The sequence below is a fragment of the Ornithorhynchus anatinus genome, chromosome 2 (assembly GCF_004115215.2).
Source record: "Ornithorhynchus anatinus isolate Pmale09 chromosome 2, mOrnAna1.pri.v4, whole genome shotgun sequence".
Classification (NCBI taxonomy): Eukaryota; Metazoa; Chordata; class Mammalia; order Monotremata; family Ornithorhynchidae; genus Ornithorhynchus; species Ornithorhynchus anatinus.
The window spans coordinates 101,820,768-101,846,332 of NC_041729.1; the positions used below are offsets into that span (position 1 = coordinate 101,820,768).

The window sequence follows — 25,565 nt, forward strand, 5'->3', positions numbered from 1 at the left end:
TAACTTTAGGTAGAGGTTTTCTCCCCCACCGGACGAAATAAGTCCCGAGCTACCCCAGGTGCGAGGAGCTGGTCCGCTCCATCGCCCGCCCGACGTCTTGCTTTTCCCACGTGCCGTTTTCTCGCTAGCGGCCACGCGGTTCAAAGCGAGGACGTGGGAAAATCTCATCAGAACAAAAGAAGGTTCGCCCGGTGAAATGAGAGGTTCTGAATTTGTCTTTGTCTTTTTAGCCGTGAGAGTATCCCGGTTCTAAGCACCGGGAAAGACACGAGGTTATCCCGTTGGGCGGCCAGGCTGGTTCACGCACTCAGCGACTTGAGTGCTTGGAACATTCCTTTTCATCCGTTCGATCCCGTTCGTTGAATGCCCTACTGTGGGCAAAGCGCTGTACTAAGCACTTGGAAGAGTACAAGACGACAATAACCAGACCCGTCCCCCGCCCGCAACAAGCTCAAAAACCAGGAGGGGAGACAGATACTGATAAAATCGTTTAGACCGTGAGGCCGTCGTCGGGCAGGGATTGTCCCTATCTGTTGCCAAACTAACATTCCGAGTGCTCGGTACGGTGCTCTGCACACAGTAAGTGCTCAATAAATACGACGGAATGGATATAAGTAAATTCCCGCACGTTGGGGGCAGGGAACCCGTCCACCAACTCCCCTTAGACCGTACCCTCCCACAGCGCGCGCGCGCGCGCTGAAGAAACACCGTCGACCGCCGTCCCGCCTGTCCAAAGACACGAGGCTCCGAACACAGACACACGAAAAGATAGCCGCCGTCCCATTGAACGATGAAAACTGTAACCGTTTATTCCAGCTAAAAGTGAGCGACCATCGATCTCCGGCCACGGACGGTTTTCGGTCCCCTTCTGACCTCGGGGACGGGATCCGGATCGCGTCCGAGGTGCCGAATCGTCCCGGACCGCGGGGGGAGGGGGGCGGCTATCCCGAATCTGCCGGAGGACGCGCCGGCCGTCTGCGGCTTCCCTCGGGGCCCCGGAGTCCGCGCGCCCTTTTCGAGTATCAAAAATAAGTCGAGACGATCACGGTGGGGGTTTTCGGAGATAAGCGGGAACACCACGGCGGGGAGGGAGGGAGGGGAGGGTCCTCGAGCGACTGAAGGTCTGCAGAACTGAGGCGACTCTTCCCTCGCCCCGCCGTCAGCGGAGAGCCGCCGCGGGGATCCTTTTCGATCCGGGCGGCCCCCCGTGCGCCTTCGGGGGGGGGGGGTGGGGAGGTTGGAACGGAAGGGATTGATTAACTCCCTCGGCGGAGAGGCTGACGGGAGTCCGTCCGGGTACGGCGGCTCCCCCGAAGCCGGGGTGGGGAACTCAGCCCGAGCGGTTAGGGGAACGGCGGTCTCGGAGATCACCGCGGGCCCCCAAACGACGGTCGCGATTTACGAGTGCTCGGCCCAGGACCGAGGCTTCCGGGGGTCCCGGGTCACACGGGCGGGGAAGCCTCCGGATACGAAAGCAGTACGAGAAGAAGAGCCGGGGAGGGAAGAAAGTAAAAGGAGAGGCGAGAAAAACAAAACGCCGGGATAGCGTCTGGGGCCATCACACAGATGAAACACGTTTCAAGTAGAGTTCCGAGCGTCTAAAACCTGTCCCATCGGGGACGGGGCAAGGGTCCCCACGACATCCCGCATGAGCTAGGCGCCCCCCCCCCCCCCCCCCGAGAGACGCTCGGTTGATTTCTGCCAAAGGGCACAGTTCCCCCCAAAGCCCACCCGCTGACTCTTTCCCCGGAGCCCCTCCCAGTCCCCGAGGAGGGACGGAAGGGGCCGAGGGCGGGGAGATCGACACAACCGACGGAACGTTTCTGGATACAGGCACTTTATGTTCCCGGTTTGAAAGGTCGGGTGGGAAAACCAAAAAAAGGGGGAAAAACTGCCACGGGGAAAGCGGCTGGAATACCATCGCCACCCTCGCTGCCCTCTGACGGGCGGGACACGGGCCGCTGAGGAACGGCGAGCCAACGCGGGTCCGATCGGCTCGGGTCGTGAAGACGTCGGGTTACAGAGAGAATAAATCCACGGCAATTAGCGGGAAACAAGGACACCCCCGGCGGGGCCACCTGAATCCAACCTAAGGAGCTGGGGCAAACGTCCCGTACGTCGACACGGCCGGGGGACGTCGGTAAAGCTTCGTCGGGGGGGGGGGGGGGGGGGGGGGCCGGGACCTGTGCGGCTACGGACACGGGGCGGGGGGGGGAAGGAACCCAAACAAAAAAACTCCACGGTATCCGACGACACGAAACGGAAGCCATTTACAAAATAAACAGAGCGACCCCCCGCCCCCTCCCACACAAAAAAAAGTACCCGATGATACTTGAAATAAATACTTCATCATTTTGATGAATACCCACGCGCACACGCACACACGCACGGAGTCCGCCTCCGGGGAGGGGTCGGCGGGGAGGGGAGAGACGGACCGGGGAACGGGGAACGGGGCGGGGTCTTAATTCTCCAAAAGGGGCACGTCGCCGTCCAGGGGCGCGGGGGCCAGTTCGCACAGATAGAAGAGGGTGGCTTCGCTGGCTTCGGCCTCGGTCAACGGCTCCAAGCCGCACGAGCTTGCTCTGGGGGGCTTCGGGGTCCGGCCCGCCGTCCAGAGCTCGTCGACCCCCGGGGCCCCGTCGGCGGGGGCCGCCCCCTCGGCCCCGTTTTCCGGGGGAGGCAGGCGGCGGGGCTCCCGTCCAGGAAGGCCAGCAGCGGAAGGCCGTTTGTACTGGATCAGCTGTTGATCTGCGGCGGAGCGGGGGGACGCCGCCGCGTTACACGGGGCCGGGGGCGCCCGGGCTCGAGCCCTTCCGAACCCGGGGCCCCGAGACGGGAACGGGGTCGCCTCCGGGGAGGGGACGGGAGGCGAGGGAGCCGGCGGCCTCCCCCTCCCCCCCGCCCTCCGCCTCCAGCTGCGGCGCCGGGACCGAGAGGAGGGACCGGGACGGTGCTCGCCCTCGAGATCACCCTCCCGGCCTCCACCTGCCCACCTCCTCCCAGAGGCCTTCCCTCCGCTCCCTTCCGCGGCGCCCTGACTCGCTCCATTCACGCCCCCCGTCCCAGCCCCGGGGCGCTTGCGTACGTATCTCTAAGTATATTTATTTCTATTATATTTAGATATGTTTTATATATATATTATAGTCCATATATATCAAGAGAAGCAGCGTGGCTCGGTGGAAAGAGCCCGGGCTTGGGAGTCAGAGGTCAGGGGTTCAGATCCCGGCTCTGCCACTTGGCAGCTGGGTGACTGCGGGCGAGTCACTTCACTTCTCTGGGCCTCAGTTAGCTCCTCCGTAAAAGGGGGTTAAGGCCGTGAGCCTCACGTGGGACGAGCTGATTCGCCTGCGTCTCCCCCAGCGCTCAGAACAGTGCTCTGCACACAGTAAGCGCTTAACGGATACCAACATTATTATTAACGTCCGTCTCCCCCTCTAGACCGTAACCTCGTCGTGGGGCAGGGAGTGTCCGTTTATGATGTCATTCGGAACGCTCTCGACCGCTTGGTACACTGCTCCGCGCACAGTAAGCGCTCCATAAAGGCGATTAACTGACAGATCTCTAATATCCCCCTGCGGCTGAACAGTCCCTCTGACACGGCCCTCTCGTCTACACGACTGCTCGAACCCACCGCCCTTTTCGGCCGCCCCGCCTCCCCAGATTCGGAGCCCAGGCCTGGGAGTCGGGTCCTAATGCCGGCTCCGCCACTTGGCTCTGTGGCCTGGGGCGAGGCACGTCGCTTCTCCGGGCCTCGGCTGCCTCGTCTGTAGAATGGGGATTGAGACCGTGAGCCCCACGCGGGACAGGGACCGCGTCCAACCCGATCTGACGGCATCCGTCCCGGCACTCACTGCGGTGCTCGACGCGTAGCAGGCGCTTAACCGACACCGCAGTTATTATTGTCAGTCCTCTGGTTCTGGGCCAACCCCCCCCCCCCCACCCCCACCCCCGATGCTGCCATTGGGGGGGCTCCTCGGTCTCGGCGCCGAGGGGTTCGGAGAACGGCGATTCCGCCTTCGCCCGGGCCTGCGCCCCGCGGGACTCCGGGAGCTTTCGGCGATTCCGCCCTCCGCCCGTGTCGATTCAGACCAGCGGCTTGTGCGGCCCCCCGTACGTCGACACGTTAAACACTCGGGACGCCATCCCACACCCGTTCTACGGGAACGGGGTCGATACGCACCGTCGTGCCCAGGGCAAGTGTCCAGAAGAGTGGAAAAATAAAATATCAGTGGGTTCTTTCTCCTCTTTACCCCTCTTCTTTTTTAAAAAACTAGCGCTTACTTTGTGCCAAGTACTTTTTGTAAGCGCGAGGGCGGACGGAAGATAATACAGTTGGACAAGGGGCTCGACGTCTAAACGGGAGGGAGATCTGGTGCTGAATCCCCATTTTACAGATGAGGAAAGTGAAGCCCAGAGAAATGACTCGCCCAGGGTCACCTGAGCGGACAGGTGGGGAGAGCCGGCAGTAGAGCCGAGGGCCTCCGCTCTTGCACGAGGCCAAATCGCTTCCTGCGCAGCCTCCTCGTGCGACCCTGCGGCACCGCGGCTCTCTCCCTGACGGACCCCGGGGCTTCCGAGGCTTCGCGCGAACATCCCGTACTCACCAGATTTGGGCTTCGAGTGCTTCGCCCCCTCGGAGGCGGGCTGCACCCCGCCGGCCTTGGTGGCTTCCAAACCTTTGGTCTCCAACTGCAAGACAGCAAGGAGCAGGGTTTAGTTCAGACCGTGCCGCGCGGGGAGGAAGAGATTCAGATGCGCTGTGAGCGGGGGTGCGTCCCGGCTTTAACGCGCCCTCCCGAAAAGGCAACGTGACCTCTCCTTCGAGCCGCCGAACGTCGGACCGTCGGGAGAGGAAGGGACCGGTGAGGAAAATAAAACACCCGGAAAAGGTGAGCGTAGAAGGTAGAGCGCGGAAGGTCGGAGACGTAAATCCTGCCCTCCTATAGCGTCCCCAACTTTGGAAACATCCCTTGGAGGGGGCGAGGGGGTGGAGAGGAGGGAAAGGGAAAAAAAAGGAAGAGTGTTTGAACGCTTACTGTGCGCAGAGCACTGTACTGAGCGTCTGTCAGGGTAAAAAATCAACAGAGCTGGGAGACAGGACTTCCGCCCGCCAGGAGCCTGCGGTCTCCAGGAGATGCCCGAGCGGCCCAAGCCCGTCAGATAGCGGCTTCCCCTTGGTGTCACCATCCTGTCGCCACCCGGATCGGTTTTCCGACCTGTCCCGGGTGCTTCCTCTAACCCCCCCCCCCCCCAACCCGGTTTTCCAGATCACCTGACTCGGCCACGCGGCCTCGCTCCCGGCCGGAACCGGGAGGGAGTCCCCTCGCCACACTCTGCGCGAGGAGCCCCGTCTCTTTATGACCGTGGGCCCCGAGGGGCCCGGAGGGGGTGGGGAGGGGAGCGGGAGGGGAAGAGAGGGGAACTTACTTTTGGATTATTGATGTAATCTGTGGGATTCATCTGAACAGAGCTAGTGAAAAGCTGGAAGAAGTGAGATCGAGAGAGACCGTGAGTGGGAAAGAAACCGAAAGGCCGTTAGTCGCCCCGAAGGGTTTTCAGACGGCGGCCGGGTGTCGGGGGGGGCCGCCCGGGCCGCCCTCGGGGGAGCCGGCGGCGTCTGCCATCCGAGCCCCCGCCCCCGGGACGTGGCGGGAGAACAGGCCGGGACCGGGGCGGGAAATAATCCGCGACCAACCACGTCGCTCTCCCTCGGGAGCTTCCTGCCCATTTCCGTCGTGCGTAATGATAATGGTTACGGTACCCGTTAGGCCTCTACCGTGTGCCAAGCGCCGCCTCTAAGCGCCGGGGCCGATGCAAGTTAACCAGGTCGGACACGGCCCCGGCCCACAAGGGGCTCCCGCTCTTAATCCCCATTTTACAGAGGAAGGTCCCGGAGGCCCAGAGAAGTTAAGTGACTTGCCCAGGGTCACGCAGCAGACGCGGCGGGGCCGGGATTAGGACTCAGGTCCTTCCGACTCCCGGGCCCGGGCCGGATCCACTAAGCCATGCTGCTTCCCAACGCCTAGTCCGTGATCAACGGTATTATAGCGGGCGCTTACTGTGTGCAGAGCACTGTAATCGTACACGATAAACGCCCAGCGCATACCGTGCTTATTTTTTTTCTCTCTTCCGGGACCTGTACCACCGCGGTCTCTAGATCTGACCTGGGAGATGCTCCCTCCCCATCCACACCGGAGGAGAAAAGGGAGGTGAGGGAGTGGGGAGAAATGGGGAAATGGCCCCCGCTGCCCTGGCTACTCCCAGCAGAGGCCCCGATGCCAAGGAATTGTACATTCCGGGCGCTCGGTACAGTGCTCTGCACAGAGGAAGCGCTCAATAAATACGACCCAATGAACGGACCAACTAGGGTCGACGGCCCGTGCACCTCCTCACCCGGTCAGTTCTGAATCCGGGCCCGCGGCGTCGTCCAAGTGGAAAGAGCGCGGGCCCGGGGGTCGGAGGACCTGGGTTCTAATCCCAGCTCCGCGTAACTTCGGGCAAGCCACTTCAACCGATCGATGGTGTTTATTGAGCATGTTAATTCAGTGCTATTTATTTATTGTTGCTATTTACTATTTATTTACCGCTGTTGTTTTAAGGAGACGTTCAGCCCCTTGATTCTATCTATTGCTGTCGGTTTCTGTCCGTCTCCCCCGATTAGACTGAGAGCCCGTCAATGGGCAGGGACTGTCTCTGTTGCCGATCCGTACATTCCAAGCTCTGCACATAGTAAGCGCTCAATAAATACTATTGAATGAAATACTACTGAATGAATTGAGCACTTACTGTTGCGGAGTACAGAGTACTCTCCCCAAGTGTACGGTACAGTGCTCCACAAACAGTAAGTGCTCAATAAATACAACTGCATAAATGAATACAGTGTACCGGAGTTGACAGACACATTCACTGCCCACGACGAGCTTACAGCAGAGAGGGGAGGACGGATACCGATATAAATTACTGTTGCGCGGCGGAGGCCGAGGGCGGGGTGAGTCAAGGGAGCAAATCCAAGCGGACGAGTGACGTAGAAGGGGGCGGGACGAAAGGAAATGAGGGCTCGGTCGGGGAAGGATGCGGATTCGAATCCCCACTCCGCCACTGGTCTGCTGTGTGACCTCGGGCGAGGTACTTCGCTTCTCCTGGCCTCGGTTCCCTCATCTGGAAAATGGGGACTGAGACCGGGAGCCCCACGTGGGACAACCTGATCACCTTCTATCCCCCAGCGCTTAGAACACTGCTTTGCGCACACAGTAGGCGCCGACAAATACCACCATCATCATCATTGCCTGACCCAGCTACGACTGGCGTAGCCTAGTTCATTCTTTCGTTCCACAGTGCTTATTGAGCGCTTACTCTGTGCAGGGCACCGTACTGAGCGCTTGGAATGTACATTTCGGCAACAGAAAGAGCCGATCCCTGCCCAGTGACGGGCTCACAGTCTAATGGGGGGGGGACGACGGACGGACGACGACACAGACGGCAGAGCAAAGCAGAACGAGACAAAAACAAGACGTCATCACGGTAAATAGAATCGAGGGGGACGGACTCCTCATTAACAAAATAAATAGGGTCATAAATAATATATGCAAATGAGCACAGTGCTGAGGGGAGGGGAAGGGGGGGAGGAGCAGAGGAAAACGGGGCTCAGCTGAGGGGACGGGGGAAGGGGGAGGAGCAGGGGGTGGAGGGGGAGCAGAGGGAAAAAGCGGGGGCTCAGTCTGGGGCCTAGTGGAAAGAGCACGGGCCCGGGAGCCAGTAGGACCTAGGTTCTAATCCCGGCTCCGAAACGCGTCCGCTTCGCGACCTCGGGAAAGTCGCTTCACTTCTCTGGGCCTCCGTTACCTCACCTGCAAAATGGGGATTGGGACCGTGAGCCCCATGTGGGACAGGGACAGTGACCAACCTAATTAGCCCGTATCTACCCCAGCGCTTGGTACGGTGCCTGGCGCGGAGTAAGCGGTTACCAAATACCACAGTTACCAGGCTTATTCTCAGTCTTGATATTACTATTCCATAACTGGCCGCCTCCCCTTTCCTGTGGTAACTCCCCACCTTCCCACCACCTTCCCAATCCTCAGCTCGCGGTGGTCCGCAGAAGCAGAGCTTGCTGATCACACGCTCTCCGGAATCACCTCTCTGCCTTAAAGAAAAGCCTCGGTTATGACTTGGGCAGGTGTTTGGTGTGGTTTTTTTTTTATGGTATTTAAGCACCTATTTTGTGCCGAGTCCTGTTTTACGCTCAGAGGGAGATACGGGTTTACCAGGTTGGGCGCAGTCCCCGTTCCCCGTGGGGCTCACCGCCTAACTGCGGCACTCGTTAGGCGCTTACCATGTGCCGGGCACCGCCCTGAACGCTGGGGTGGATACGGAAGAGGGAACAGGGTTGAACCGCCATTTTACAACTGAGGAAACCGAGCCCCAGAGAAGTTCGGTGACTTGCCCCAGGTCGCTCGGCAAAGCGATTGGCAGAGCCAGGATTGGAACCCAGGTCCTCCGACCTCTTACCACGAGGCCTCGCTGTCCGTCTCCCCTCGCCAGACTGTAAGATCGTTGCGGGCGGGGACCGTGGTCTGTTTACCGCTGTATCATGCTTTCCCAAGCGCCGAGTCCGCTGCTCTGCACACAGTAAGCGCTCACCAAAAACACGACTGAACGAATGCTTCTCCCGGGAAGCGAATCCGACTCTCGGGAGGAGCGGCGAAGGTGCGGACGGTCCCTTAAGTCGGAGGCATTTCCCGGCGTCACGGTCCTCGGGGGCGTGGAAGGGGGCCCATCCGCTTGAATTGCGGGGTCCCGGGTACTTAGAACAGAGCAGCGGGGGCTCGGTGGGCGAGGATTCATTCCGTCCTATTTATTGAGCGCTTACCGTGTGCACGGCACTGTGCTAAGCGCTCGGAAAGTACGAGCCGGCGACAGATAGAGACAATCCCTACCCGACGGCGGGCTCACAGTGGAGAAGGTGACCCCGGAGGATGCTGCGGTCACCCCCCATCCTGGGGGCGAGGGGAGTTGTGGGTCTTTTGGGCCGAGGACACCTCACCTGGACGAGTGAGGAGCACAGGGATGACGACGACAATAATAAGGGTACTTGTTAACGCGCTTATTATTGTGCCAAGCACTCTTCTGAGCACTGAGGAAGATACAGGTTAATGGGGTTGGGACCCAGTCCCCGTTCCACAAGGGACTCACGGTCTTCCCGTGATGAGGCAACCGAGGCCGGGAGAAGCGAAGGAAGCCGCCCGAGGTCACGCGGCAGACGGGCGGCGGAGCCGGGATCGGAACCCAGGTCGTTCCAACTCCCGGGTCCGCGCGCTACCAGCCACTAGACCAACCTGCCTGTCACCGCCCCTAGAAGTGAGGCGACTCGCCCGGGGTCACGCAGCAGACAGGCGGTGGAGCTGGGATTAGAACCCACAACCTTCGAACTCCCAGGCCCGGGATCTTTCCACTAGCCACGTGGCTTCCCCTACACCACGTCGCTTCGTACACCGATTTTTTTCTTGACCTGCTGTTTCTGCTAAATCGAACCATTTATTCTAAGCCCGGCTCTGCCACTTGACTTGGCTCAGTCACTCGACTGCTCTTGTGCCTCAGTCTCCTCGACTGTAAAACGGGGGATCAGATCCTATTCTCTGCTACGTAAGACCGTGAGCCCCACGGGGGACAGGGACCGTGCCAACCCCATCAACACGTACCTACCCCAGCGCTGCTCGACCCAAAACGAGCGCTTAACAAACGCCGTGAAAATTAAAAAAAAAAAAAAAACAAAAACCAACCCGCCCTCGTTTGCGAACCCCCGGAAGATCAGGAACCACTGCCCGATGGACGGAGCACGGGCCTGAGGGTTGGAAGGATCCAGGGTTCTAATCTCGGCCCTGCCACCTGTCTGCTGTGTGACCTCGGGCAAGTCATTTCACTTCCTCTGTGCCTCAGTTCCCTCATCTGTAAAATGGGGATGGAGAGCGGGAGCCCCAATGTGGGACCCGGTCTGCGTCCAACCCGGTTAGCTTGTATCAACCCCTGGGCTTAACAGATACCACCGATGTTATTATTACGTTGCCCCCCGGCACGCTGGACGATGCTTCGCCCCGTGGAAGCATTTAATTCGGGCATTTCTCTCCATTAGAATCTTCCCCGGGAGACCCTCACTCTTAGCCAACACAACCCCGACCCGGCCACGGGCCCGGGCGTGGAGAGAATCCAGTTTTCTCCAAGGAGCAGAGAAGGGAGAGCCGACCGGTCGGGGCAGGGGAACGGGCGGGTTTTCGGGGCCGTGAGCTAAAGGTCCCCCCCCCCCCCCCCCCCCCCCCAAACGCCCGGCGCCGCAGCCCCCCCGCAGGACCAACCGCTTCGGCCGCCGCAAGCCCACCCACCCCCGCCGCAAGCCGGCCCCGAGCGGAGCCGGGTGGACCGACCTGTCGACCCCGAGGGCGGGACGCACTCCCCTCCCCGCCCGGCCGCCGGGGACCCGGACGGCTCTGCCCCGTTTCCTTGAGGCCGACGGCGGGGGGGGGGGGGGGAGCACCCAGACCCGAAGGGATGGAAGGGGGGCCTGCCCTCATCTGGTAACCTCCGCACGAAACAAAAAACTTCTCACTCTGGGCTTTAAGCCTCTCCATCCCCTCACCCCCTCCTACCTCTCCACCCTTCTCTCTTTCTACCGCCCGCCCCGCACGGTCCGCTCCTCCGCCGCCCGCCTCCTCGCCGTCCCCCGCTGTCGCCCAACCCGCCGTCGACCCCCGGGCCGCGTCCTCCCGCCGTCCCGGCACGCCCTCCCTCCTCACCTCCGCCAAACCGATTCTCTTCCCCTCTTCAAAGCCCCACTGAGAGCTCACCTCCTCCGAGAGGCCTTCCCACACTGAGCTTCCCCTTTTCCCTCTGCTCCCTCTCTGCTCCTTCACCTCCCCTCGGCTCAGCCCCCTTTCCCTCCGCTCCTCCCCCTCTCCCTTCCCCTCCCCTCAACACTGTGCTCATTTGTATACATTTTCATTACCCTATTTACTTTGTTAACGAGGCGTACGCGTCCCCTTGACTCTATTCAGTGTGATTACGTTGTCTTGCTCTTGTCCGTCCAGTCTCCCCCGATTAGACTGTGAGCCCGTCAGTGGGCGGGGACTGTCTCTATCTGTTGCCGGACCGTCCATTCCAAGCGCTCAGTACAGTGCTCTGCGCACAGTAAGCGCTCAATAAATACCATCGAATGAATCTGCGTCCTCTCCCCTTCTCCCCCGACCCCCAGATCCCTCGGCTGCGAGGGGGACGCCACTCCGGCCGGACCTCGGGACAGGCCCCCGAGGGGCCAAGCAAGTCAACGACCACACCGGTAGGTAAGCGCCGTGGTTAAGCAGCAGCCGCGATGAAATGAGAAGCAGCGTGGCCTAGTGGGTAGAGCCCGGGCCCGGGAGTCGGAAGGACCTGGGTTCTCATCCCGGCTCTGCCGCTTGTCTGTTGTCGGCCCTTGGGCAAAGCCCTTCTCCGTGCCTCAGTTCCCTCATCTGTAAAATGGGGATTGAGGCTGTGAGCCCCTTGTGGGGCAGGGACTGTGGCCAACCTCCTCTACACTGCAAGCTCGTGGTGGGCAGGGACTGTGTCTCTATTAATGACTAATCATTAATAATTAATAATGTAGGTATTTAAGCGCCTGCGACGTGCAGAGCACTGTTCTAAGTGCTGGGGTAGATACAGGGTAAACAAGTCGTCCCACGTGAGGCTCGCAGTCAATCCCCATTTTACAGATGAGGTCGCTGAGGCCCAGAGAAGTGAAGTGACACGCCCACAGTCACACAGCTGACGAGTGGCAGGGCCCGGGATTCGAACCCATGACCGCCGACTCCCAAGCCCGGGCTCTTTCCACTGAGCCCCGCCGCTTCTTCTGTCGCCTTGGCCTCTCCCCAGCGCTTAGCAGAGTGCTCTGGACACAGTAAGCACTCGGTAAATTCAATGGAACGAATGATCAGCTTGTATCTAATCCAGCGTTTACTATAGTACCTGGCCCACAGTAAGCGCTTGATACCGTAATAATAATACTTGTTATTATTATTAAGGCCATTAATGGAAGCGATGATCAGGGCAGCAGTATCGGGCCGGGGGAGGCTCCGCCGGGCACTAATCCGTTCGATCGAGAAGACGGTTCCAAAGTCCTCCGCGACACGACTGACGATGCCTCACGTCAAGTGGGGGCCCGGAAGAACCACACTAATAATAAACGTCGGTATCTGTTAAGCGCTTACTCTGTGCAGAGCACTGTTCTAAGCGCTGGGGGAGATACAGGGTGATCGGGTTCTCCCACGTGAGGCTCACGGTCTTCGTCCCCATTTTACAGATGAGGTCACTGAGGCAGCGAGAAGCTAAGTGACTCGCCCACAGTCACACAACAGACGAGGGGCGGAGCCGGGACGCGAACCCATGACCCCCGACTCCCACGCCCGGGCTCTTTCCACTGAGCCACGTTGCTTCCCTACTTTACTAGTACTCTGTACACTACTCTACTACTGCTCCTGATAATGACGACGAGGGTATCTGTTAAGCGCTTACCATGTGCCAAGTACCGTACCGAGCGCTGGGGCCGACACGAGTTAATCAAGTTGGACCCAGTCCCTGCCCCACACGGGGCTCCCGGTCTCGATCCCCATTTTCCGGACGAGGCCCCCGAAACTGAAGCGGCTTGCCCCGGGTCACCCAGCAGACGAGCGGCGGAGCCGGGATTAGGACCCGGGTCCTTCTGACCCCCCCGGGGTCCCGGCCCTAGCCGCCAGGCCGGGCGCTCCGGGTCCACCGGGAGGGGAAGACGCGACAGGCACCGGGAGGGCGTCTAACACAGTCCCGACCCCGGTCCCCGACCCCGACGGCTCCTCCCCCACCGGCCGGCCGAAGCGGGAGCTGGGGAGGCGGAGGAACCGACCCCGGGGGCTGCGGCCGAGAGGGAGACGCGCAAGACCGACGGAGGGGAAGCCAAGACACCTACGTCCACCAGCAGATCCGGGTCTATGCTGAACTGTCTCCCCGAGAGCATGGCCTGGAAGTCCTCCAGGCTGCAGTCGATGCTGTCCAGGTAGTCCAGGAGCTCGACTCTGGAAGGACGGTGGCGGGGGGGAAGAAGACGAGAAAGAGCGGACGCGTTCATTCACATTACAGTCACGTCCCTCTCCCCCTCTGAACCTCGCGGGCCGGGAGCACGTCGCTTCCGTCGCGCTCGGCACACGGCGAGCGCTCAGTGGGCGCGGCTGCCCGACCCATCGCCGGCCTTTCCGGGGGAGGAGGCCCCGGGCCGGCCCGAGCCCGGCTCCGGCGATTCGGGGAAGCCCCACGGCCGGTGCCCGCCACTCACTTCCCCAGGAGGTTGATGTTCTCGTTCAGGATGGAGTCCATCATGGAGACGGGGTCTTCGGCGGTCAGGGCGGACGGGCCGTTCAGCTGGACGGCGCCGGACATGAGGGGGCCGCCCGCGTCGCCGGCGGGGCTCGAGGGGTCGGCGGCGGGGGCGCCGGGCGGCTCGGGGGGCTTCTCCCCGCTCTGGACCACGGGGGCGAAGTCGTCCTCGTTGTCGTCTTCCACGATGACGATGTCGGGGGAGTGGCTGCAGCTGGCCACGCCGGACAGAGAGGCGGCGGCGTTCGGCCAAGCGCCACCCAACGCCTTCCCTCCCCTCTCCTCCAGCGCCTCCCCCCTTCCCTTCCCTCACACGACAGGACACGGGGGGGGGGGGTGCAAGTTTCAAGGGGCCACAAGAGTTTGGGGGGGGCGGGGGGGGGTCCTTACAGCGTCCAGGCTCTCCTAGGCTGAGGTCTCCCGACTGGCCACCTCGCCAAAAAGAGAAGCCCCGTGTCCCCGTGGAAAGGGCAGGGGCCCGGGAGCCAGAAGGAGCCGGATTCTAATCCCGCCGCCTGTCTGCCGGGTGACCCTGGGCCAGTCGCTTGACTTCTCTGGGCCCCGGTTGAAATGGGGATTAAGACCGGGAGCCCCGTGTGGGACAGGGACCGGGTCCAGCCCGATTAGTTTCTACCTTACCCCAGCGCTCAGTAGGGTGCCCGGCACATAGTGAGCGCTTAAATGCCATTTAAGGCAGAAGTGCTTACATTCTCGGGCACGGGGGTGTACACATGCGCGCGCGCAGACACAGACACGGAACACACGCACGCACACACTCTCTCTCTCTCACAGACACCCCCGCCCCCCCCAGCTCCGCTCACTTCGACTCGTCGGAACGGCCGTCCTCGTTGGTTTCGGGAGTCACCGGGGCATTTTCTTCATCCGTGATATCGTCCGCCGTGTCGTCGGTGATGTCGTAAATGATGATGTCATCGGAAATCTGCTCCCGCGGCTTTAAACCCTCGGGCCTACTGTGCGAAGGCTGAAAGGAAGAGAAACTCGGCCGTCAGGGCAGAGGCCGCGCCGAGAGAGGACGGCGCAAGGGGACGTTTGGCACTCATTTGCTCCGGCTGATGTCGACCCCCTCCCTACAAACCTCCTCGCTAGACTGCGGGCTTAAGGGTTTGTTTTACGCGGCGTGCGTGTTCCTCGGGCACCCGGCGCACGGCTCGGGCAGGTGGGTACCTAGTACGGCGTCGATCCTGGTGATTCCGAATCCGAGGGGAGAGAGATGACGAGCCGGACCGACCGGCCGGTTTAGAGACCACCCGGCCAACTCGGGCGGCCCGGGCAACCGGAGACCTGCCCGCTCGTGGGCACCGACCCGCGTCTCCGTGGCTCTCCACTCTCAACGAGAGCCTCGAGTTGTTGGCCAGTGGGCTCCGCGCCAAGCGGCGCTGCCGCTGCCGCTCACACCGCACCACCGCGCACGCCGACGCAGTCGCGGGGAGGCCTGGTGGGTAGAGCCCGGAGCTGGGAATCAGAAGGACCTGGGTTCCGATCCCAGCTCGGCCGCTTGCCTGCTGGGTGACCTTGGGCACAGTCACCGCTCTGGGCCTCAGTTACCTCATCTGTAAAATGGGGAAGAAGACTGTGAGCCCCATGTGGGACGGAGACTTTGTCCAACTCCATTTGCTTCTATCGACCTCTGTACTGAACACGGCGCCTGGCTCACAGTAAGCACCGAACAAATACCATCCCCTCGATTCTATCTGTCGCTATCGTTTTTGTCTGTCTGTCAATCCCGATTAGACTGTAAGCCCGTCAGCGGGCAGGGTTTGCCTCTGTTGCCGGTCTGTCCATTCCAAGCACTCAGTCCAGTGCTGTGCACATAGTAAGCGCTCAATAAATACCATCGAATGAATGAATGAAATACCATCATTATTAGTATTTCCAAGAGGCTGGGGACCTGTGGTTTTGGAAGCTGACCCGCTCTCTCTCGGCCTGGATGTCCCCAGCTACTGTGCTACTGAGAAAACCATAGCCTCCTCACGGCTCCTTGACTGGGCTTAGCATCACGGGCTCTGTAACGATGACGATAATGACGATGGCATCTGTGAAGCACTTGCGATGTGCAGAGCACCGTTCCAGGCGCTGGGGTACATACAAATTAATCAGGGTGTCCCAGACAGGGCTCACAGACTTCAGCCCCATTTTACAGATGAGGGAAACGAGACCCAGAGAAGTGAAGTGACCTGCCCAGAGTCACACGGCCGACGAGTGGCAGAACGGGGATTAGAACCCACGACCTCTGACGCCCGAGCTCTAGCTTCTTCCATTAAGTCACGCTGCTTCTCCTAACCGGTTTTGGGGGGGGCGGGGGAAGGTCCCCTTTACCAAAGGGGATGGGGAGGGGAACCGAGGTATTCCCTTGGGGTCAGCGGTGGCCTGGGCCCGGTCGTTTCGGAACCGTGTCCAGAGAACACTGGCTCACGCAAGTCCGTGAAGCCAGATGGAGCCTTCAACCGTCTTCGGCCCCCCGCGTCGGGAAACCAGCTCCCCAACCTACCTTCCCGTGACTGGCGCTTCCATTTTTTTATTTTTTAAGGTATTTACGGAGCACTTACAATCTGCCAGGCACCGTACTAACCGCTGGGACAGCAGAAGCTAATCAGGTTGGACACGGTCCGTGTCCCACACGGGGTTCACCGTTCCCCAGTCTACAGAGGAGGCGACTGATTCGCAGAGGTGAAGTGACTTGCCCCAGGTCACACGGCGGACAAGCGGCGGAGCCGGGATCAAGACCCAGGTGCTTCCGACTCCCAGGCCCGGGGCTCTATCCATTAGGCCACGCTGCTTTTCCTATGGAAAAGTTGGGAAGGGAGAGGGCCTGTCTATCCCTAGCCCTAAGGGCGAGCGTCCAGGGACAGTTCCTTCCTCTCGTAGACAAAGTCTTGGGCGGAACGGCTCCCAAGAGTCAGCCCTCTAGACGTTAAGTAAGCTCCTCACGGGCGGGGAACCCGTCCCCTAATTCTGTTCTGTCGTCCTCTCCCGGGTGCTTAGTACCGTGCTCTGCGCATAGTAAGCGCGCGATAAATGCCACCGACGACTGATTCTGACTCCGTCGACGGGGGGGGGGTCGCCGTTCTGCCAGGGACCGACCTGCAGCCCGGCACTACTGCATGTTTTAGGACTTGTTTTAAGTTGTTGACCAGTTAGTACGAAAGCCAGTTTTTTCAAAGTAGGTTAAAAAAAGCAACGGGATACAGATTAATCATGCCTGTCTCCCCCACTCTAGACTCGTTGTGGGCAGGGAACGTGTCTACGGTTCTCCCGTCCTCTCCCAAGCGCTTAATTCAGTGCTCTGCACAAGGTAAACGCTCAAACAATACAACTGAACGAACTGCATTAATCACTGCTCATTAAACCAGAGAGATTAGCGCATACAGAAGAATACCACAGGTCCCTCCTCAATCGTTAGCAGTTTTCCCCGAGGCACACCCCTTCCCTTCCCTCCAGCCCAGTCCCTCCACATCTACAAACAAGGTGGTGGGTTCAGGGATTCCTCTTTGACTTGCTCACGGGTCTGGCGTTGGCAATTCCTTTCTTTAGGATCTGCGACCCTGGCCCCCAAGAACCAGCCACCTTCGGCTGACAGCCAACAAACCCAGACCGTGTGATTCCTCCTTCGGCTGTGGACGGCCCGTAAGGGCCCTCGGCTCCCTGGGGAACAGCGGACGTCCATTCGGTCGTACTTACTGAGCGCTTACTGCGTGCAGAGCACTGTACTACGCACTCGGGAGGGTACGAGACAACAAAACATAGACACATTCCCTGCCCACAGTGAGCTTCGAAGCCTAGGGTGGGGAGACAGACATCAATACATATAAATGACAGTTACGGGCGTAAGCGCTGTGGGGTTGGATGGGGGGGGGGGGGGGGCGAAGAACAAAGGGAGCAAGTCAGGGAGACGCAGAAGGGAGTGGGAGAAGAGGAAAGGGAGGCTTAGTCAAGGAAGGCCCCTTGGAGGAGATGGGCCCTCGGTGAGGTTTTGAAGGCGCCGAGGATAACTGGCGGATCTGAGGAGGGAGGGCGTTCCAGGCCAGAGGCGGGACTGTGGGCCAGGGGTCGGCGGCGAGACGGGTGAGACGGAGGCGCGGTGAGTGCAAAGGAGGAGGAGCGAAGTGTGCGCGCCGGTTTGTGAAGGAGAGTAGCGAGGTGAGACGGGAAGGGGCCAGACGGTGGAGGGCTTTAAAGCCAAAAAGGAGGCGTTTCTCTTTGATACGGACAAATGCCCGCGGTGCTGTGGACCCACACAGTCAAATCCCACCGGTCAAGACCCGCGAGGTCCCTCCCGGCTGGGAAACACGCTCTGACCTCTGTACGTGGGCCGCCCTCCGGCGGGAGGGTGGAGGGTAACTGAGGGCCCGGCAGAGACCCTCGGGGCTGGGGCGGGCCGGCGCCGGGGGGGGGGGGGGGGCGGAACGAACCGTTACTTTGTGATGGTTGTTTTCGGCCGGTTCCTTCACGATCTGCTGGAACAGGTTGGTCTTGGCGGCGCCGTTGGTATTGAGCAGGAGAGGCCTGAAACGGGAGGGGAAATCCCAGGCGGATGGCGAGTCGCAGCCCGCTCTCGCTCACGTCGGCGAGCGGTTCCCGATCCGCGTGCTTCGCAGCTCGGCCGGCTCCCGAGGAGAAGCCCAAAGCCTGATCTACGAAACCACGAGTCCAAGCCCCTCTCCGTTACTCTTCTCCCAAGCTCACCGTTTTGGTTTTTTTTTACGGTACGCGTTAAGCGCTTACTACGTGTCACACGCGGTTCTAAGCGCCGGGGTGGCTACGAGTTAATTAGGTCGGACCCGGTCCCCGTCCCGCAGGGGGCTCACGGTCCAAGTAGGAGAGGGAGAACAGGTATTTGATCCCCGTTTCACAGCCGAGGAAACTGAGGCCCGGAAGAGTCGAGTGACTCGCCCAAGGTCACACAGCGAGCAATTGGCAGAGCTGGGATTAGGACCCAGGTCCTCCGATTCCCAGGCCCTTGCTCTTTTCATCGTGACCCTTCCGCTTCCGACCCTTCCTTCACACCCTCCCTCCGCCCCGGAATTCCCTCCCTCTTCAAATCCATCAGACCGACCGACGCTATTTATTGAGCGCTTACCGTGTACGGAGCACTTGTACTAAGCGCCTGGGAGAGCAGACTCCAACAGGGTTGGTGGACCACCGCTCCTCTCACACTTAGTTAGAGCCCTCCCGAGATCCCATCTCCACCGGGAAGCACCCCTTGAGTGAATTCCCCACCTCAGGCCGCATCGCCCCAACCGTCACCGTAGCCGTAACAGCAAACCGCTTTAGTACTCAAGCACTGACTACGTGTCTAGCGTTGGGAGGACATACAAGAAGATCGGATCAAGCGCGGTCCCCGTCCCAGACGAGAAAACCGGAGCGCAGAGAAGTGAAGCGACTCGCCCAAGGTCACACGGCAGACACGTGGCGGGGCCGGGATTAGAAACCGCGTCCTTCTGACTTCCGGGCCCGTGCCCTACCCGCTAAGCCGCGCTGCTTCCCAACGCGGTGACTCACGTATTCTATTTCTTTACTCTCGCTCGCTCAGTTATCTGCCCCCTTAGGCTCTCAGCCCCATACGGGACAGAAACTGGGTCTGACCTCATCGTCTTGTATCTACCCAAGCGCTTAGTACAGTTTTTATTTTTATACAGTATTCGTCAGGTTCCAAAGGCCAGGAACTACACTTCGGCGCAGGGGTAGGCGTAAGCTGATCGGGCTGAACGTAGTCCACGTCCCACAAAATGGGCTCACGGTCTTAATCCCGACTGTACAGATGATGAAACTGAGGCCGAGAGGAGTTGAAGCGACTTGCCCTAGGTCACCCAGCAGACAGGTGGCCGAGCTGGGATCAGAACGCAGGTCCTTCCGACTCCCAGGCCCGTGCGCCGACCACTAGACCCTACTTCCCACCTTGCTATCACGGTCGGCACGTAATAAACCGCTCCAACACCATCATCGGCATCGCCTCACGATTAATCCGTTCCCTTCCCACCCTCTGGCCACGCCATTATTTTCTCTACGCTCCCCCTGTCAAGCACTGGGGCCCGCCGCCTCTCTTCCCCAGTAGCTTTCGAAACTTCTCGAGGGCAGATCCCGTCTTTCATCTCTACCATATTCTCCCAAACGCTCAGTAGATTGCTCTGGGCGCCGTAGGTGTTCCGAGACCCCCTCCCCGTCTCATATCCAACCGTCTGTCACTCTCCCCGCCTTCAACACCCTCCGAAGTGTCGCATTTCCTCCGAGAGGGCTTCCCGGAGTAGGCCCTTTATTTCCCCGACTTGCCCTCCCCTCTGTGGACTTGGCCGTGTGCTCCTTAAACACTTCGCTACTTCTCCCAGCCCCACCATACTTGTGTAGACAGTCTGTTTTCCCTCTCCCTAATCCACTTGAAGGCCGCCTCCCCCGGCAGACCGTAAGCTCCCGTGAGCGGGGATCGTGTTTACCGCCTCTGTTGTGCCGTTCTTCCACGAGCGCTCGGGACCGTACTCTGAACACAGTAAGTGTGCGATAAATACCACTGACTGAGAAGTCTGGGAGGAAGGTTCCGCGACCGGTGAACCGGAAACGAGCCGCAATTAATCTGAGCGCCCCTCGCCAGAGTCCGGGCCAACGGGAAGGGGAAAACGTGCCGAGGGGTCCTGGCCGAGGTTCCCGCCGTCGAGGAAGGCGGAGGCTGAGGGAGACGGGGGGAGGCTTCCCTCCGGCCTCAGTCGATCGTGTTTTCTGCGCGTCTCCTGTGTGCGGAGCACCGTACTAAGCGCTCGGGAGAGGACAACGCAAATATACGAGACACGTTCCCTTCCCGTGTGGGCCCCGCCTCGGGGGCATGCTTAACCCGGCAGGGAGAGGACGGGGCTCTGAGTCGGGGAGGCGTTTTCCAGGCCCCGCCTCGGCCTCCCGGCGCCGGACTTTGTCCGAACGTGCCATAACCAAGCGGCGGAGCGGGTCGCTGGGAGACGACGGTGAGTGGGGAGGAGATGGGGGAGGGAAGGCAGCGCGGCTACTCTCCGTGTGACCGCCCAAAGCGGCGTGGCCTAGTGGCTTGGGAGTCGGAGGAAGTGGGTTCTAACCCCAGCTCCGCCTCCCTGCCCGCGTGATCTTGGGCAAGTCACTTCGCTTCTCTGGGCCTCGGCGAACTCATCTGTAAAACGGGGACGAGGACCGTGAGCCCCACGTGGGACAACCGGATTACCCTGTCTCTCCCCCAGCGCTCACAACAGCGCCTGGCACACAGAGAGCGCTCGACAAACACCGTGACTGTCATCACTAGTCTCACGTGGTACCCAGACGTCGGGCCACAAACCCCGCCGGGGCCGAACCCCTTGAGAGGGGAGGAGGGGTGGAGGTAGGAGAGAGAGGACTCATCGAATCTGTCACGCTGTCCTCGCCCAGGCACTCAGTACGGTGCTCGGCCCAGAGTAGACTCTCAATTAAAAAACTCCGACGGATCAACTTGTCGAAAAACAGCGGGAGTCAGAACTCGCAGGCCAAGCCAGGCCCCGGGGACGAACGGCCAGGAGCCAGTAGAGATCGGTCGGTACCACGGCGGGGAAACTGACCGCCTTTTCGGGGAGAGCCGGTCAGTCATTGCACCGATGACATTTATTGCGCGCTTACATTGTGCAGAGCGCCGTACTAAGCGCTTGGGAGAATACAACACAGTCGAGAGAGACGTTCTCAGCCCGCGACGACCGTCCCGACTCATTTCAAAACTCTTACCTCTTACGTTTCAAGCTGACGAGCTGATTATTCTGCACCAACGTCACGATGAACTGGACAATCTAGAAGGGGAGAGACTGCGGTCACCCACCCCGGAGAGTTTTCAAGCCCTCCCCCGGGGGCGCAGCCTGCAAAACTCAGCGCGGGAAGCGAGGACAAAGAAGCGTCTAGAAATCGAGGAGCGGCTGCCCCATTGTTTCGGCTGTTAACTCGGACGGGGGCGGGGGAGAGAACGCGACAAACCTAAACCGTTCCCAAAAAGGCCACTCTCACTAATCTTCAAGTCACGACCCGCCTCCCAGGTTTAGACAGCCGTCCACCCCATGAGGTCTGGCTTCATTTTCATTTCGGGGGAAACTGCTCTTGGTTAACGCACTTATCCGAGGAGCAAGAGGGGGGTTTCGCCTCCCACTTCCACCCCACCCCCCCCAGACGCCTGTCAGCTCAAGCCCACCAAGGGTCCGGAAGAGAAGCGGCCGGCCCCGGCCCCGCGGAACACCTCCTTTGCAGGCTCTGAAGGCAGCCGGGTGAGTCACCCGGCCTCGGCCAGCTCTTCTCCCCAGGCTAAATAACTCCAATTCCTGGCATCTTTCCTCACGGGACCGATTTTCCGGGCCTTTAATCGTTCTGCCCCGCCTCGCCGGCTCCTCTCTGGGGTCTCCGGGGCCAGGTTCGAGGACAGAGACCAGAAAGCCCAGCAGGCCCGAGCGGAGCGGACGCCGGCGGGGACGTGATCCGAATCCGCAAACGGGAAGGGGCGGGAGGCCCCCGAGACCCGGGCGGGGACCATTCCAGCTCCTCTCGGATGTGCCGCTGCTGGGGGACGCAGCTCTCTTCGCAAAAGGGCGCTAGCACCGCCAATACGTGTAACAACTTTACCGACCACTCCGCCACTCAAAGAGCTTTCCCACCGCTAATCTCGTTTTGTCTTCAAAACGCGGGGGGCAGACGTTATCCTTACCGTACGGATGAGGCAACCGAGGCCCGGGGCCAAAGAGCAACCTGCCCGGGGTCCCGCGGCTACTCGGCGGCGCAGCTGGGCGCACCGACCACCGCCCTGAGCCCTGGCTATTAACATCCGGGTCTCCCAATTTGCAGCCCCGGGATCTCCCCGTCAGACCGTTCGTTCATTCGGTCGCATCTGCTGAGCGCCTACCCCGTGCCGCCCGAAGCGACATCCCCCTCGGCGACGGCCTCGGGCTTGTAAAACGGACCCCGCCTCCGAAGGCCAAGAGATTCACTCCCGCCTGGCTTTAACCGGGAGAGGGATCGAATCCCCTCGCTCGCCCCGGACCTCCTCAGCTGGCTGTAGGCCTCAGAAGCCTCTCGGCACGATTCTCCCCAACTCGGAGGGCCACCTCAAAGCGTGGGTCCCCGGTGAGTCACTGTGGGGGGGGGGGGAACGGACGACAAACCTGCCGAGGCGTCAGCGTGAGGACGACGGCCGAAACAAGCAGGGATCTGACAGTGGCCTTACGCGCTCCCGTAGCTCCCCGGTCCCTCCAGACCCCCCTCCCCCCAGTTTTGGGGGACAAGACGGACGACACGTCCCCCTCCGTCCCCGGCACCCTCGGATGCCCGGGGCCTCACCTTCCGGATGACTTGCTGCTGCTGCGTGTGCTTGGCTCGCAGTTCTGCCACCTCCCTCCAGAGAGATTCGTTCTCCCTGTGCCCCGGGGAAGACACCATTGAAAAAAAAAAAAAAAGCTAAAGAGTTAGGCCGCCTCGACTGGAAAGAGACGAAGGAATTTCCGTCTCCCCTTCTTCACAGACGCGGGAACCCGGGCCCTCGGGGGTTAGGTGACTCGGCCGGGGGGGAACGAGGAGCCGGGTCTCCTGACTCGCTCTGACAGCCCACGCTGTGGCCGAGGCCGATGAAAGCTGGGAGCATACAAACACCAGATTCAGGCTCTCGATTCCCTCAAGCCACCGGAAATCTTAGGAAATGTCCATTCTTCTTCTTTTTCTTATAATAATAATAATGACGATGATGATAATGTTGGTATTTGCTAAGCGCTTACTATGTGCAGAGCACCGTTCTAAGCGCTGGGGGAGATAGGGGGTCATCAGGTCGTCCCACGTGAGGCTCACAGTTCATCCCCATTTTACAGATGAGGTGACGGAGGCACAGAGAAGTGAAGTGACTTGCCCACAGTCACACAGCTGACAAGCGGCGGAGCCGGGATCCGATGGCATCCGTTAAGCGCTCACTGCGTGCCGAGCACCGTTCTAAGCGCTGCGGGGGAGGATACGAGGTCATCAGGTTGTCCCACGTGGGGCTCACAGTCTTCATCCCCGTTTTACAGATGAGGCACAGAGAAGCGAAGCGACTCGCCCAAAGGGGCCCAGCTGACAAGCGGCGGAGCCGGGATAAGAACCCATGACCTCTGACTCCCCAGCCCGGGCTCTCTCCACTGAGCCACGCCGTACTCGGTGTCGAGCACTGGGGTGGGCACGGGTTAGATCGGACAAAGCCCCCGTCTCGCCTGGAGCTCACAGTCTAACAGGGAGGGGGAACAGGGCCTGACTCCCCATTTTACAGAAGAGGTCACTGAGGCACAGAGAAGTGAAGTGACTTTCCTAAGGTCACCCAGCAGGCAAGTGGCGGGGCCGGGGCCGGAGCCCAGGTCCTCCGATTCGCAGGCACGGGCTCTTTGCGTTTTTGCTTTTATCGTCTGCCTTAAAGTAACGATTCCCCATTCACGGAGCCCCTGTGGGCAACACAGGGGCCACCCCCCAATTTGGGCCAACACCCCAAGACCTAAGGGCCCAAGAACGGAGTCTGCTGTGTTTGACCACGTCCTTCTTCGCGGTCATCAAGGATTCTTACCGTTCTCCACGGCTGCCATCCTTCACTTACCCTGAGCAGCACGGACGGGCAACGGGTCGATGACCCTGTAGCTACCCCAGCCCCCAGAAGAGGAGCGGGCACCTAATAAGCGCTTGGTTGATGGATGCCACGACCAGCCATGCTCCTGAGCCCTTACTGTGGGCAGAGCCCCCGTACCAAGTGCTTGCGAGAGTATAACAGAACGGCAGAAGGGGGCTGGCAGACACGTCGCCTGTCCGCGACGAGCCGACAGTGATTCCCGCTCAAGAAAGCAGGGTGGCCTAGTGGAGAGAGCAGGAGCCTGGGGCCCAGAAGAAGAAGAATAATTACGGTATCTGTCACGCGCTTACTATGCGCCAGGCCCCGTTTTGGCACTGGGGCGGCTACACGTTAACCGGGTCGGACACGGTCCCTGGCCCACGTGGGGCTCGCGCTCTTATCCCCAGTCGACAGACTGAGGCGCAGAGAAGTCAGGTGACTTGCCCAGGGTCACAAAGCAGACATACGGTGGAGCCAGAGTCCTCCTGACTCTTAGGCCCCCGCTCTGCCCACCGAGCCACGCTGCTTCCGGGTTCTGATGCCGGCTCCGCCGTCCGTCTGCTGCGTGCCCTCGGGCAGGTCCCTTCACTAGGGCCTGGGTAACCTCATCGGTAAAATGGGGATTAGGACGGTGATCCCCGAGTGGGACACGGGCGGGGTCCAGCCTGAGCGGCTCGGATCGGCCCCGGTGCTCAGTACGGGTCCCGGACGCAGGGTGAGCACTTAACTACCATTTAAAGAAGCAAAGGAAGAAAGAAAAGAAGGCACAGGCTGCTTCTGTGCCAGGGCGCAGAAGGCCAAATCCCCCCCCCCCCCCCCCCCCGGATCGCCGTATCCGGGTTGCTGGAAACCATGCCTACTCAGTCCTGCCGTCCCGTTTTGGCCAGAGAGCGGCATCCCTCCACCTGCGGTCGGTTGGGATACGGAGCTCTGTTCGCCCGGGTGGCGCGCCCTACAGCGAATTTTCTTCCACGCAGGGTTTTGCGCGAATGCAACCGCTGCCCTGAGCCCCAAGTGGGCACCTTTAACGCGAGAAAACACACGGCCCAGAAAACCGCCCCCTCGGGTCGCTCCGCCCGCCCGCCTCCCCCGTCCAGGGGCCGAGCCGACCGCTCACCGCCGCCGGTCCTGGCTCCGCGCCTCCCCACCCCCGACTCCCCCTCGTACCTCTTCAGTGCCGACAGCCTGGACTCGATGGTCTCCTGCTTCACCTGAACCTTCTGTGCGCTGCTGATGATTTTCGATAAGTCCTCCTGGCGGATTTTGTTCTCTTCGGGTTTGGAGGAGGACACCTGTCCAACCAACGCAACGGCCCCGAACGCTTGAGGGGGCCCGGGGGGGGACAGCAAAGGCTACCGGGACGAGGGAGGCTCTCGGCGATCGATCGGCGGCGCCTACCGAACGCTCCGTGATGATAACGTCGGTATTTGCTCAGCGCTTACCGTGGGCGGAGCGCTGTTCTAAGCGCCGGGGTAGACACAGGGGAATCGGGTCGTCCCTCCTGAGGCTCACACACTGTACCGAGCACTTGGGAGGACTACGACACCGTGGCGGCGGCGGACGGGCTCCCTGCCCACAGCGAGCTCCCGCTCTAGAGGGGGGC

At 60.7% G+C, this 25,565-nt stretch overlaps 1 protein-coding gene across 1 annotated transcript in view; it reads right to left on the bottom strand.

Moving 5' to 3' along the window:
- Positions 1 to 2,329: 2,329 nt before the first annotated feature.
- The window catches only part of HSF2 (heat shock transcription factor 2), a 41,766-nt gene continuing 18,530 nt past the window's right edge, over positions 2,330 to 25,565 (bottom strand). Inside the window, 12 exon segments of the mRNA XM_029056992.2 lie at positions 2,330 to 2,664; positions 2,667 to 2,727; positions 2,729 to 2,748; positions 4,605 to 4,689; positions 5,428 to 5,481; positions 12,965 to 13,070; positions 13,328 to 13,582; positions 14,190 to 14,350; positions 17,805 to 17,892; positions 21,094 to 21,155; positions 22,684 to 22,759; positions 25,130 to 25,254. Of these exon segments, the coding sequence (XP_028912825.1) occupies positions 2,462 to 2,664; positions 2,667 to 2,727; positions 2,729 to 2,748; positions 4,605 to 4,689; positions 5,428 to 5,481; positions 12,965 to 13,070; positions 13,328 to 13,582; positions 14,190 to 14,350; positions 17,805 to 17,892; positions 21,094 to 21,155; positions 22,684 to 22,759; positions 25,130 to 25,254 (1,296 nt within the window). The 3' untranslated portion in view covers positions 2,330 to 2,461.